Source organism: Macaca mulatta, chromosome 6 (genome assembly GCF_049350105.2).
Source record: "Macaca mulatta isolate MMU2019108-1 chromosome 6, T2T-MMU8v2.0, whole genome shotgun sequence".
NCBI lineage: Eukaryota > Metazoa > Chordata > Mammalia > Primates > Cercopithecidae > Macaca > Macaca mulatta.
Window position 1 is genome coordinate 125536101 of NC_133411.1, and position 14067 is coordinate 125550167.

Here is a 14067-nt window from a genome sequence, read left to right on the forward strand (position 1 = left end):
TCAAGGACACACTACAAAGCACGAAGGCAGATCCAGGGGCTTGACCACTAAGATTACTCTGGAAATAAACTGTAAATCACGGGGTTGGGACCTGAGAGCCTCTCCTATGCTACATACAGAGGTTTCCTTAGGTTCTTCGGCCTGAGAACGCAGATAAGGGTGTGAGCCTACTGGGACAGTGGGCATTTTATAGACAAAGTAACAACCATCTTTACATGTTTCACGTATTTTCTGATTTGATCCAAATCTACACCCCTATTTTTCTACAGACACCACTATCACAAGTAATATAAATGTGATGAAAATGGCTCATTAACATCAGTTAACTAAGCTGTTAATAAAACACACACACACACACACACACGCACACACACACACACATCTTAAAACCTGTTTCCTTGCAAATAAAGCACCAAGATGATTAAGGTCAACTGATCAAACATCAAACTATTTCCCTGATACAGATGAATGCACACATGTAACATACATCTTTAGGTGATGACACTTCTCCTATGCTTATTTATTAACTCATCAATTTTGTGTGAAAAGACATAATAAATTAGAATTTTTTGCCAATATATAATATTTGTAAATGAAAAAAATGTATATGGCAAAGATTTGGAGATAAGGCTGCCTTTAGCCCTCTTTATTTGATTATAACTAATCTCTAAAAAAGGTAAGGTAGAAAGTTGAATGACATGTTAGAGTCTGAAATTTCAGTACTCATGACTGAAAGATTAGAATTATATCCATGATTTTTATTATAGAATGAAATATCAGGATAATATAACTTCATTCCCTTGGGAGCTATTATTTGCTGCCATTTTGAATGCAAGCTTCTTGAAATTCAGCATATGTAACATTTGAAACAGCACAAACTAAACATATTTTCCAAGAGTATGGTATTATTCTTTAAATTAGCATTAATAAAGCATTTTCAGGAGAATATTGATATTAATCAGGTCACATGACAACTGGGCAGAAATTTGAGCCAGATCCTTTATATAAAGTTCTAACTAAAATGTTACCAGTTAATAATGAACGCTGAGATTTACATAGTAGGCCAATTCCTATAAAAAGGTTATTTTTAATTGCCTTGTACTTGTGGGTTATTTCTGAAATTTTTTTCGTATCATATATGGTAACAGACACAAATCTAATTTAAAAACATAATTACTTTTGTTAGTCGATATGTTGAAGAATAAAACAGGCCCACTCAATTAAAAAACTAGAGTACAATGATCAATCTTTTTATTATTCGGCTAAAAATGACAGTATAAAAGCACGTTTTTAAAAACAGCAAAACTGTCATTTTGTAATGGAAATGCTGATTTAACTTACTGCTTTGCTACAATTAATATCCTCTAGAGTGAATTTGTTCCCCTGCATTAGAATTAATGAAATAGGTGCCAGCATTTATAGGACAACATTGACAACACTGGCTTTAGAACACAGTGCTTTCTTTACTTGATATTTAGAAGATGATTTCTGTCATTTATGCATGCTTTAGTGTCTGCTACACTCAGATCCACATGTGAGCTGATGTATCTAGGCCGTTCACTGAAAGCATCTTTTGCCCAAAGATAAAAATGGATAAAAGACTGTACTTACTGTGACAGTCCCCCAGACCATCTGTATTGCCACGCTCTATGTCCTGCTCAAAAGTCAGTCTTTTAAAAAAGGAAGGGAAAGAGATACAGAAACGAATACAATAACGTGAGTCTTCAGAAATGAGTCTTAAGTTTCACTAAAGACAGTAACACAGTTTGATGAGTGGCAGGTGCAAAAAAGAAATAGTTAACAGCTTGAATATTTATCTCTGAAGTTTATATCTCTGAAGTTATAGGAAGTCTTAGGTGACTCTCCAAAGAGAAGCCATGGTTTAAGCAGTGAATTCAGATATTATTCAGGGAGATAATAAGCTTGCAGATTATTTATATCCTTCTTTACTCTAATTCTCTGAGCATTTCTTAAACATTTAAGAAGTTTAGATGTTAAAATACACTCTTCATAGAAACAATATAGAAGTCTGTAAATTAAAAAGAAAAGTCTTTTTCTCTCTACTCTTTCACTCCTACCCTTGCCTTCCTAGGCAAGGTTTTTTTGCCTAGACATTTATCTAGCCAAAAGTGTTCAAAGGTCCAAGTGGCTAGAGAGGGGACAGGAGCCGGTGGTGCATTTTGTGGAGACCACTTGGCTATTTGTTTACCCCCAGCCCTGCCCCAGTCCTTGGGAGTATTACTGTCATTCTCTTTGACAGGCTCATGTTTCTTCCAAGCCTACTAGGTCACCACTGGGCTGTACAAGCGACATGACATTAAGAAAACCAATTTTAATAAAAGCTATTTTGATTTTTAAAATAAGCACACCAGAGTCACCTTCCTTTGGGGGCACTTTGTACATATTCCCATAATATAATTGAAACTCTTATTTTGCAACTGCTTTCAGAGCTTATTTACGAGCCATATAGGAAAACTATTTTGAAAGTCACAGCTTGATCTAATAATCCACCATGTTTTGTTTCTAATCTTTTTTGCCACATTAAAAATCAAATCCCTCAAAAGATGAAGATTTCTAGTGGTAATGACAGCCAATATTCATGATGCCCTGGAGCCCACTCTCCAAAGGGCGTGCCCCATGTTTTGAGCAATACCAGCATCATTGAAATATGAATGCAAACCTTAAGGAAACCATTTTGGAGTTCTTATATTGACTTAAAAATAATTTTTAAAATATCAGTCTTATAGCCTTTGGTCACATGTTGAACACAGAAAGGACAAAGGTCATTTCATAGCTCCCCTCACCATGCTTGGTGAACCTTTGTCCTCCACCTTGAGGGGTCCAATGAAAAGGTACAAACCTCTAATATTACAGCATGTCAATAATGCTACTTACAAAGCTGTTCTAATAATATACAGTGACTCAGACTTTTGCATTAGTCAAATTTCCAGGTCAGATTTTATAGTTATCATCAGCTCTGTTTATGAGAATACTTGTCCTCAAATTATGCAGGTGGTGGTCATCAGATACGCCCTTGCTCTGTTTGTTTAGCTATTCTGAAATAGGAAAGGAGGCACAGAGTGATGTAAAGATGGTTCTGTTCCCCCTTTGGATCTGGGGAGGTTGCAGAAATGGCTGTGTTGAAGGAAGATGTGTGCTGTCTAACCTCCTAAATTGCTTGCCACAACCCATCAAAGATAAACATTGAATACTTTTGCAAATGTATTTTGGATTTCACATCCACTGAAGTAAAAGCATAAAAAGAAACCTCTTAGCCAATGCCATCTAAGCATTTAAAGCCAGGGTAACAATTTTAAACACCCAAATCACAGGCATGGTGGACTGGCCTCATCTAGCTGATCTGTTGGAGAACTGCCAAGAATTGATTGCCTAAAGAGTAACAGGGTCAACCGCTCTTCAGCGCAGGAAAAGGTTTATTGGATGTATACACCATGCTTGCAGTACAATTGCATTGCTTAACAAATGTTCTGCAATTTCTTCTCAGCCCTGCACAGTCAATTACAAGAGCCAGTTTTGCTATGGCTGAACAAAGCACTCACTAATCTAATTGGTATCCTATTGCTCCTTTTCTCTGCTTTTCTCCCACCATGATGATCAAGGCAGGCACCTTCTTGTCTCTCTCTCTAGGGAATACATTGAAGCCCACTGTGTTTCCATTCTGTGTTTTTAATCAGTCCGAGGATGATTAATCAATTGGAAATCTGCCACATGTGATGTGGTAAGGCTCCATGAAATGGGAAAGGGAAGGAGAAAGGCTGACAGTCCCGTTGCTGGTGTTTGTGCACAGAAAGCTGTGTGGTGGAGTGTGAGAGCAGAGCAAATCTTACATCTAGAATACACCTTGGCTGGAAGCCACTGTACCCTCTCCCACTCCTCAGGCTCCTTACCTGCTATTGGGTGATAAATGGGTACAGGCACCACCTTCCTTTATCCACCCACAATACGGGTCTCTGGAGGCAATACAGGTTCTGCAGGAAGAGGATGACCATGAGCTACGTAGGACTGTTTCCTAGCCACCACGGACTTTCTAATTGTCAGTGAGGCAAAATACATACTTTTTACACTTCCCATGTCGTTCACACCGGCCAAGGGGAACCTTTATCACACAGGTAGAGAATGCAACATACAGAGAGCTGCTTGCTCTGTCCAGCTGCATGCCCATGATCCTTTTGTCTTCGACTCCATCATAGCTGCATCTAATTTCATCAGGCAAGATAATATCATTAATAGACTCTTCTCTTTTTCTCAGCATCACCCTCACATCCCACTTCCCAGCCCACAAGGCAATCTCTTAATCTGATCTAATTGGCAGTGAAACAAACAAATCCTTATGCTCATGCACACATGTAGACACACACATATGTATGTATCTATATAAACACACACACACACACTCACACACTGGCAAGGAGAAAATAATGCTTTTTAGATGTTAAAAAATTTTTACAAACGGCATTAAAAAGTCATCTAAAAATGCATAAAACCTAAGTCGGCCATGATTTTCTCTGAATGAAAGGGACCATAACAGCGTAACAAATAATAACTAAGGAAGAACCAAATATTCTACTTACTTTTCAGGGTTGTAAACGCTCATCTCCTCCAGGAAAAGGCTGTCATTTAGAAAACCACTGTTTCCTATCCTGGCCAAAAACTTCAAGATGATTCCCTTCTCTGATCCCAGAAAAACCACAGTGTGATTCTGATACGGCCCAGCAGCCGTGTCCACTGCAATTTTGGTCAGGCGGTATCTAAAATGACAGGACCACATTTTTTATCTCTTTGTTGGTCTATCATTAAAGTGTTCCCTGTTCCACTTCAAACAGCTGTGCCATAGCTTTCTAGTAATAACCTCAAGAAAAATGTATGCATATAAATAATGTTCTCAAGTGGTTCTGGCCCTTTATTTCCATTTGCAGAGCATTAGTATGGCTCCAAAGGGGAGGAAGGAGGTGTGAATGTGTGTGTGTGTGTGTTTGTGTGTGTGTTTCTGGGCCAAGTCCCATAATAGATACAAAACCACCTGAAACCACTTAGCAATAATCCCTTCCATGAACAACAAGGAAAGACTAATGTCTCCTATGATGAAGGTAAGAAGTAATAAATTCATTTAACCTTTAATTTAACATTGAAAAGCAATGACTACCATTTCTCCATACTCTTCCTCTGAGGTACAAAGCCTTCATCGACAAAATGTTTGATTGGAAAGCTTTCCAGTTGTATGTAGAGGGGCTGGGAGACTTCTCAAGGATGAGGAGGTAGGGTGCTAATGGCACTGCTAAAAACTGCAGGGACCTGCAAGCCAAACAATATCCATTTAAAGCTAAAGGTGAAGGGCATACCTAGGATAAGTCCTACCAGCAATTTGCTTTCTCTGAAATCTCTTGAACATTCGACATTCTATGGGGACCCAGTTGTCCTAAGCACCATAGCTGGAACCAGAAAACAGACCCTCCTGCAAGTTATATACCGTGGTTTCCATTTTATGTGCCAGAGCTATTACAGTGCTTTAATATATTTTAATAAAGTCAGAGTATAAAAATAGTGGTAAAGTTAATTAACATTTTGTTTGATGACTACCACAGTGGGATGGTACTTGGGAAAGCCTGTTGAACTGTTTGGAAATAAGCTCTGAATAAATACTAGGAAGAGTTTTTTTTAATGCAATCACAGATCTCTAATTGGCTGTCCCTTCGCTGTTGGCCACCAGTTCAGAAAAAGAATACTAAACTATGAATCCTTCACACTGGCGAATGTGGTGTCTGTGCTCTGTGTGACAGTGAACAATCCATGAGCCATGCTCAGGTGGAATCTGCTGCGAGTTTTGCAATCATTTCCAATCAGGTATCCACATCCATTCACTAGTTCTCCTTCACTGCTGCTCTATTTTTGCACAGATTGGATCAATGGGCTAATCCAGAAGGAAAGGTATTTCCTTCCTCTAATTGCTGGCATGTGTCCAACTAGCATGAAAATACTGGAACTCTTCTCCCTGGGAATGTGTGTATGGGGGGATAGTGGCATCCAACCAACCGGCCAGCATTCCACAGCTGAATGAATGCCCAGGATAGCAGAAGATGTTTGTGGCATTTCAAAGCATGATCCACCGATCGGTTCTCCGAGCATGAGATGAAGTCAGGAAATTCATCAGGACACGGTTTGCTTGACACCCACCTGACCATTGTTCTCAGGAACCATGGCCTGTTGAAGATGGAGGGCACTGCCTCATCCATGAGTGGGTGCGTCTTGATGAAGTTCAGGGTATCATCAGGAAACTCATTGGAGGTTGCATATCTTTCTAAGGAGGATGAGCCAGCACAGCAACCTGGCCTAAAATGAAACAAAGGGTGAAGAAGGAGGGAGTTCCTTTTGTGCCTTATGGCAAATTCTTTGAATGAACTGCTTCTCTAAGCATCTGGAAAGGAGAAGAATGTACTGCAGCCTGAGAGGATGAAGTTAAACAATGCAGAATGCCACCAAGCACAATATGCTGAGATTTCCTCTGAGCCGCCTCCTCATTTCATAGAGGATCCTCAGCCAGCACAGTTCAGCCTCAGCTGGGGGCAGGCTGGCTTCCTCCCAGAAGCACAAACAAACTTCAGTAAACAGTGATGGAGCTTGAAACAAGTGAGTGAGTGTGGTTTGCACGTATCTCACGGATGGTTTTACTTATCCAAAAAGGCTGCTAGAGATTCCTCATGCATTTACTCTATAGAGGGAGAGAATTAGGTTGACGTTTTCGCAAGTGTAGAAAGCAAAGACTCTCCAAAAGTCAATAGGGTACGTGCCAGCAAGACTCCATGTAATCATGTTTCATTACCTGGGGCTCCCTCAGAGAACATTTGGGTTTTGTTTCTTATTGTTGTTTTTATTTTTGTTTGATTTTGGCGGGTATGAAAAGCCAATTATATCAGATTCTTTCCTGAAAGGTCATTTTCTTGTCATTGAATGACGACCGTAAAAATTTGCTACCACAAGAAATTCTATGGTTTCAGGAGTCAGGGGTCATCCCAGCAAAGTCAGATTAGGGAAACAATGAAGCCCATCTGGTCCAGACACCTGGTTTGCCTGGGTGGTGCAGGAGAGGAGACTGGACCCTCACGACACCAGCATGAACCACTCCTATGCCCACACTGTCCCAAGGCAGCATCCTGGGAGCATCCTGACTGCTGCAAGAGGGACGAGGCAGGCATGTGGAAGTATATGGGCAAACTCACTGCCATTAGTAGAAAATCACTTAAAGTATATGTGCTGGTATTGGTTGAGTGACACCACCTTTACACACCAAGGAGTATTACATAAGAACTTTCTGAAACCCAGTCCCTCAGGCTTAACTCCCCTTCCTGCTTATCTAGAAGGTAGTTAACAATCCCAGGCAATGATTTAAGACTATCTGTCTGAGGTTGCTGGGGTGTGCTTTTCACACCTAGTTTGCTCTCCATAAGTAACAGAGTATCAACATGCCAGATAATTCAGGTAATGAAGATGGATGAACCACTAAGTTTCTCCTCTGGGTATAACTGATTTATATTACCTAAGCTAGTTCATGTAAGTGTACTTGGCCAGGTACGTTGTGGGGAGGACTGGAGGTTGCGGAAGAGAGTTGAAAAACAAAAAAATTAGTAAGATGTTGGGCTTCCTTCCAGAGGCACACAACTCTGGGGAGGACAGACACCATGGTTGTTTCTATGGAACCTGGAGTGCAAATGCTGCGATGGAGCTGTGAGTGTGTGCCACAAAGAGAGGCAGGCAAAGGGCTCGGGGGGACTTCCCTCCTGTCCCAGTTAGGACGAATTAGCCTGTTTAGGAAGCGATTACATAGGACTGAGAGGTCTCTGGGTTGCCTCTGGACCATAGTATGTCATGAAAGCAATTCTAAGGTATGATCTGGGGAGGAGGACACTGCACTGTATTTGGACCCAAAACAGACCAGAATCTGGCAGACCAGACACATCTTAATGGTCCACTCTACCCGCTATATTCTTCTCCCCCTCGGTCTGGAGTCCTAGACTCAACTCTGATCCAGCTTGGCCACAAAATCCAGAAAACACTATTTACGTTTCCTATTTTATTTGGGTTTGAAGACATGGGTCTCTATAAAATTGAACGGAAGCATAAAGAAGCAGCGGAAATCATTCCCCCTGCTATTGAACTTGTGCAATACCCTTTACCTCTCTGGGCCTCAGTTTTCCCAACTATAAGCCAGTAAGGCCTCAGATGGTTTCCACCATTGTAGTATTACATTGGATAAATAAATATCTGGAGGTTAAAGCAGAAGACTAGAGGAACATTGGTTTGACTATATGAGAAGGTAACTTTGGGTTTTGGTTAATGAGATGAAGGCAATCTGCTTGGCTGGCATGGAAGGCACTAGTGTGCAGTTCATAGGATGTTCATTATCAGAGGTGCAAGCGTTGCCATTTCTAAAGTTTAAAATAGCCATATGAATATTTGCACATACCTGGGCTTAGGAACTCGTTCATCAGGAACTGGTGTCCAGGTGGAATCGGGAGACTTCTGTTCCTTGAATCTCCCAGTAAAAACACTGGCAATGTCAAGCATGTCATAGGCACAGACTGCAGACCCAGGGATGCTACAACATGACATTTCACATCAAGTGTTACTCACGCACTGGTTATGCATGTAGTTTGGAACATACTCCAGAGAAACTTTCCTAGTACAGCAAGTGAAATTTAAAGTTCATACCTTGGACACTATAAATGTAAGGGATCTGAGTACACAAAGAAAATATTTCCCTCAATCAAATTTGCATCAGTTGCCTTAAAGAATGGGCTAGCTTGCCGGGCGCGGTGGCTCAAGCCTGTAATCCCAGCACTTTGGGAGGCCGAGGCGGGTGGATCACGAGGTCAGGAGATCGAGACCATCCTGGCTAACATGGTGAAACCCCGTCTCTACTAAAAAAAAAAAAAAAAATACAAAAAAAAAAAAAAAAAAAAAAAGAATGGGCTAGTTGTAGCAAGCTCACAGAGAGGAAAAAAAACCCTTCATGTCTACATTGCCTCTTGAACTGCTTTTGTTTATAAAGGAAGAATTGTTGAGCTAGTGATGGAAGTTTCATGAATTCCCTGACACTAATTATCAATGACCTCTCTGAAGTCTCTGGATAGCATTCTGTATCACTAATATTGGTGAAAATTTGAAACAAAAATGCTCTCCCAATGTCCACATATTGCTTCTTTGTATTTGGTTTTTCAAGCCAAGAACTCAGGGTGTGAGAATGTGTTTGTGGGGAAACCCACACACAGTTTATGTTAGTCTCTGCACATTTAAATTTTTACCTTCCTGATTACTTACATAAGACTAAACAATTTAAGTCTCTAAAATGCCATCACTTTGCAAATAAAGTACTTTATAAAGTGCTAAATAATAAAAATGGCCCTCAGCTCCACCTATAATTATATCCTTGCCTGGCACCCCTGGAAGGACTTAGGCTTCTTTTTTTAATCAGTGATGGGAAGGAATGAATTATTCATTCATCTGGGTACACTGTTTACATTTGGACCCACATTTGTTTTTGACTAGAGTTGCTCTATGATTTTGATCAAATAAATTACAGGCACCAGCTGGCCAAGAGTTTTAATCAGGTTTTGAGATAGTGGGTCATTACATGGTCAGAGCACCCAGGACAAGAGACATGGGCGCCCTGCAGTGCGGGAACATCGTCCAGGGCAGGGAATATCATCCACAGAGAATGATTTTGTCTTAAATTTTGCAAATGTTGAATAGATATAAAAGTAACTTCATAAATGATTAGGATAATTTATTTCATCCTTAATTTCATAAGAAAATTATTGAATAATTGCTTAATAATAATTGCTTAAATAAAGCAAGAAATAGGGAGAAGCTTAAAATGCTTATTTAAAATAAGGTGGCAAAATAAATTTTAAATACATATAAATTTATACAGGTATATATGTTGTTCACAGAATTAAGTGTATAAGACAGTGATAGGGCAGGCGCAATGGCTCACGCCTGTAATCTCAGCACTTTGGGAGGCCGAGGTGGGTGGATAACTTGAGATCAGGAGTTCAAGACCAGAGTGGGCGACATGGTGAAACCTCATATTTACTAAAAATACAAAAATTAGCCAGGCCTGGTGGTGGGCGCCTGTAATCCCAGATACTCGGGAGGCTGAGGCATGAGAATCACTTGAACCTGGGAGCGGAGGTTGGGGTGAGCCGAGACTGAGCCACTGTACTCCAGCCTGGGCGACAGAGTGAGACTCTGTCTCAAGGAAAAAAAAAAAAAAAACAGTGATTCTCATTTGTTTTGGAATTTCAGAACCTTTGCATTATTTATTTAATTTTGTGAGACTCTCGTCACATATTTCTTTTCTGAAAGTAACACAATTATATATAGTATTTGCCCTATATATTAAGAAAAATAGGATAAATGCTGTTTGAAGTATTTTATGATGCATCTCGTAATAACTAAAAATATCCTAGGGTTTCGTAGTCTTCCCGATGTTAGAATCAGTTGTAAAATCCTTTTTTCTTCCTTCCTTACATTCCTCTCTCCTTCCTTCCTTTCATTCCTTTCAATTTTCCATCATTCCTTTCTTCCCATTTTCCATTCATTCAACATATATTTATGGAACCCCTACTTAAGGCAGTAAGTGCTCCACAAACAACATATGGTCTTTCCTGCAGTTGGCTCACACTTCAGCGTGGAGGCAAGTATAAGAATAATGACAAAAATAAGGAGAATTGCTTGAGTCCAGGAGGTGGAGGTTGCAGTGAGCAGGGATGGCTCATTGCACTCCAGCCTGGATGACAGAGCGAGACTCCATCTCAGGAAAAAATAGAAAAAAGAATAATAACAAAAATCACAACAACAACATCTTTAGGACAATCTGGTAAGAGCAGAGTATAAAAGGAATATGCACAAGGTCACATAGGAGGTGACTAGCTGACATTTGAAGCATCCGCAGGGTTTCAGTGGGCAGATGTTGGTCAGGTGGGCAGATCTTGCAGAAAGCAAAGAGTGAGCAAAGCATGGTACATTCAAGGAGCAGATCTTTGCTCCAATCAGCCCATGGCACAGGCTGCATAGCAGAGGATGGGAGGGGATGAACTAGAGGAGGAAATGGGGTCAGACCCTGTGGGGGATTGCGTGTTATGCCAAAGAGCAAGGGCTTTATCCTCAGGGCAAATAATGGATTTGAAACAATTTGATATGACCAAGTGTGCATGTGTAAAGCATGAAGTAGAGAGGGATGAAACCAGAGAAAGTGAAAACAGAGGGACTATAATTTATAGATGACAATGGGTATGCATATTTTTATGTGGATGTTAGATTATCAAACAAATATGATTTCCAAGACTGCATAAGCATGCACTAAGTGGATACTTCTTAGGGGTCTTTTAAGAAAATACTATAAATGGAGTTATCTATAATATTTAAGGGCTTACTACTATATTGTAATCACAAAGCAACCCACACCCTTAAAAAACAAGGCAAAACAAAACAGAAACTAGAAAACTAGAACTGCTCTTAGATTCCACTAGTCCCTGCATTTCCATGTGCCAAGACAGTATACGTTTACCAAATCCCAGAGAGACAGGTTCTGATGTATGAGCAATAGAAGCCTGAATTTTTAAATATCATTGTTATCCACAAGTCTGAAAATCCCTACAGATGTTTAAAGCTTACTTAAATCTAACTGAATACTTCTTGGTGCAATATGGGTTCATATTTTCGTATTATTTTCAGTGGGGAGCTTGACTCTCATCCGCTGTATAATTGAGGAACATGATTTCATCCTTCATGAAGTTTGGTCTGTTCCGGGCTCTACTCAGTTCTTAAGCATTTCTTTCTAGATGCTATCCTTTAGTTTTATCATTTGTGTGCCTGTCATTTAGGCACTCATCATGTTCTTAAAAGTCTTTGTAAAAAGTTTAATTCAAAGTGAAACAGTGTATTACTAGAGGAAGATACTCAATACAGAACACCCAAAATTCTGCACAGAAATGAGAACACAGCACATGAATTTAGATTTCACGACCATGCACACAGTTAGGATCATTTTCACACAATAGTACTAGGATTCTGAAATCTCATTGGCTTAACAGAGAGAGGAGTACTAAGGAAAAACACTAATGTTTATCTTCCTTCTGTTCTGTACACATTTTCACTGCTCTAGGAACAATTATTAGTGCATCATTAAGTTGCCCAGAGTCTTAGTTGTAACTAAATACAAAAATAGGAGTGACTAGGCTGACACTCATAATTTGTAGGTACAATGTTTGATGGTTTATACGTTATCACTAGGACCCTCCAGAGTCAGATGCCGGTGCTGTGGTTGGGGTCTGGGTTGTGACCCAACTTATTGAGTGAGCTTGCCCAAGGGTGACTTTGTTGGACAGGATAATAACCAAAGTCCTTTATAACTCACTTGAATCCTAGATTTTACCCTGTAGCATTTGAATACATTTCCAGTGTTTTAACTTCAAAAGGTACTGATCCAGCCATGAGAATATTAAAAGTCAAATACTGCAAATTATTAGACGACCTAGAAGAGACAGGAGGAACATTCTTGAGTTCCAAAGCTGCCTCTTCCATCTACAGACCACTTGGACCAGGTAGTAGAATATGTTGAGCTCAGTTTCCTTAAGTGGAAAAAGAGGACAATATTATCTAGTTTCTAGGATTACTAAAAAGATTTACAAATAACACATAAAAAGTGTTTATGTAACAGGCTTACATAAATAGAAGATATTGTTATAATTTATCTAATTACCTCCCCTAAAACCTAACTTAATAGTGCTTATAAACTACTATTAATTTGTTGATGAAAACTAAGTGTTAAGTGCTTTTTAGCTACACACAATTTTCAGTCAGTTGCAAATATTGTTTATTAGAAGAGAACCCCCTGGGAGAAGGAAGCCAGGAAGAATTGATGAGGTCAACACAGCTAGGGCATGATTACCTGTTATAAGGTGTAGAAAAGGTTGCCAGGACAACATCACGCCCATTGATACGAATCACATCTGTAACTGCCTGGAGAATGTTGAAATAAAAATGAGAGTCTCCGGGAACTGAGCAGTTCAGGCGCGCTTTCAAGAACGATGTCCACTGTTTCTCCAGGACTCTTTGAGATCCTCCCATATCATTCTTACAAACCTGAGCTACTCTTGGGAAAACTACCTGCAGAGGGAAAACACATAGGGAAAATGAAATGCATTCATTTTGCAAGGAGATCTTAGTAGAATTTCCATTCCTTGAAAACAGAAACAAAATAACAAGGTGTTTAATTTAATACTATTTCTAAAATCAGTAGAAAAAAAAAAAGAAAAGAAAAGAAAAAAAGAGGAAAACTCAGCATTGGAGCAGCATGTTTTAAAAGATAAGGCTGTGGCATTTAATACAGAGCCATAAATCCTTCAGGGAATCAGCTCCCAGCCACATAAACTCATTTCCATACAGACTGCTTAGCTTTTTATTTCCTCAAACAAAAGCACACTTTGTATGCACCATCTCTGCCATCCTCACTAGCTGCCTCTGGAACCTGAATCCGTGCAAGCCACCCTGGCATTCTATGTTACCCTTCAACTTAGGGACCTTGATCTAGTCTCTGGTAAAAAGAACTTAAAATGGATATCCCCTAAATGTTGTATTGCTTTTTGCAATAAAGACAAAAATCAAGACTCAATTTGATTAAAGATACCGGATAGTTACGGTCTCTGTGGAGCCACTCAATTAAGAAAACAAAACAAAACAAAACAAAACAAAACAAAACAAAAAAACTGTTGAGTCTACCTGGAAATCACATCTCAAGACACTTGAATCTTGGGCTAGGTGTGGAGGCTCATGCCTGTAATCCCAGCATTTTGGGAGGCTGAAGCGGGTGAATTACTTGAGGTCAGGGGTTCAAGACCACCCTGCCAACACAGTGAAACCCTGTCTCTACTAAAAACAAAAAAAAATTAGTGGGGCACGGTGGCGCATGCCTGTAATCCCAGCTACTCAGGAGGCTGAGGCAGGAGAATCACTTGAACTCGGGAGGCAGAGGTTGCAGTGAGCCAAGAT

General features: G+C 39.9%; 1 protein-coding gene across 7 annotated transcripts in view; it reads right to left on the bottom strand.

The window, feature by feature from the left end:
- Positions 1-14067, bottom strand: part of SEMA6A (semaphorin 6A) — a 133847-nt gene that overhangs the window by 30655 nt on the left and 89125 nt on the right. For all 7 annotated transcript variants that reach the window (XM_015140621.3, XM_015140620.3, XM_078005116.1 and 4 more), the window contains 7 exons: positions 12968-13185; positions 8480-8611; positions 6193-6348; positions 4593-4769; positions 4077-4217; positions 3909-3989; positions 1612-1670 (listed from right to left, as the gene is read on the bottom strand). In XM_015140621.3, the coding sequence (XP_014996107.1) occupies positions 1612-1670; positions 3909-3989; positions 4077-4217; positions 4593-4769; positions 6193-6348; positions 8480-8611; positions 12968-13185 (964 nt within the window). The remainder of the gene's footprint in view (positions 1-1611; positions 1671-3908; positions 3990-4076; positions 4218-4592; positions 4770-6192; positions 6349-8479; positions 8612-12967; positions 13186-14067) is intronic.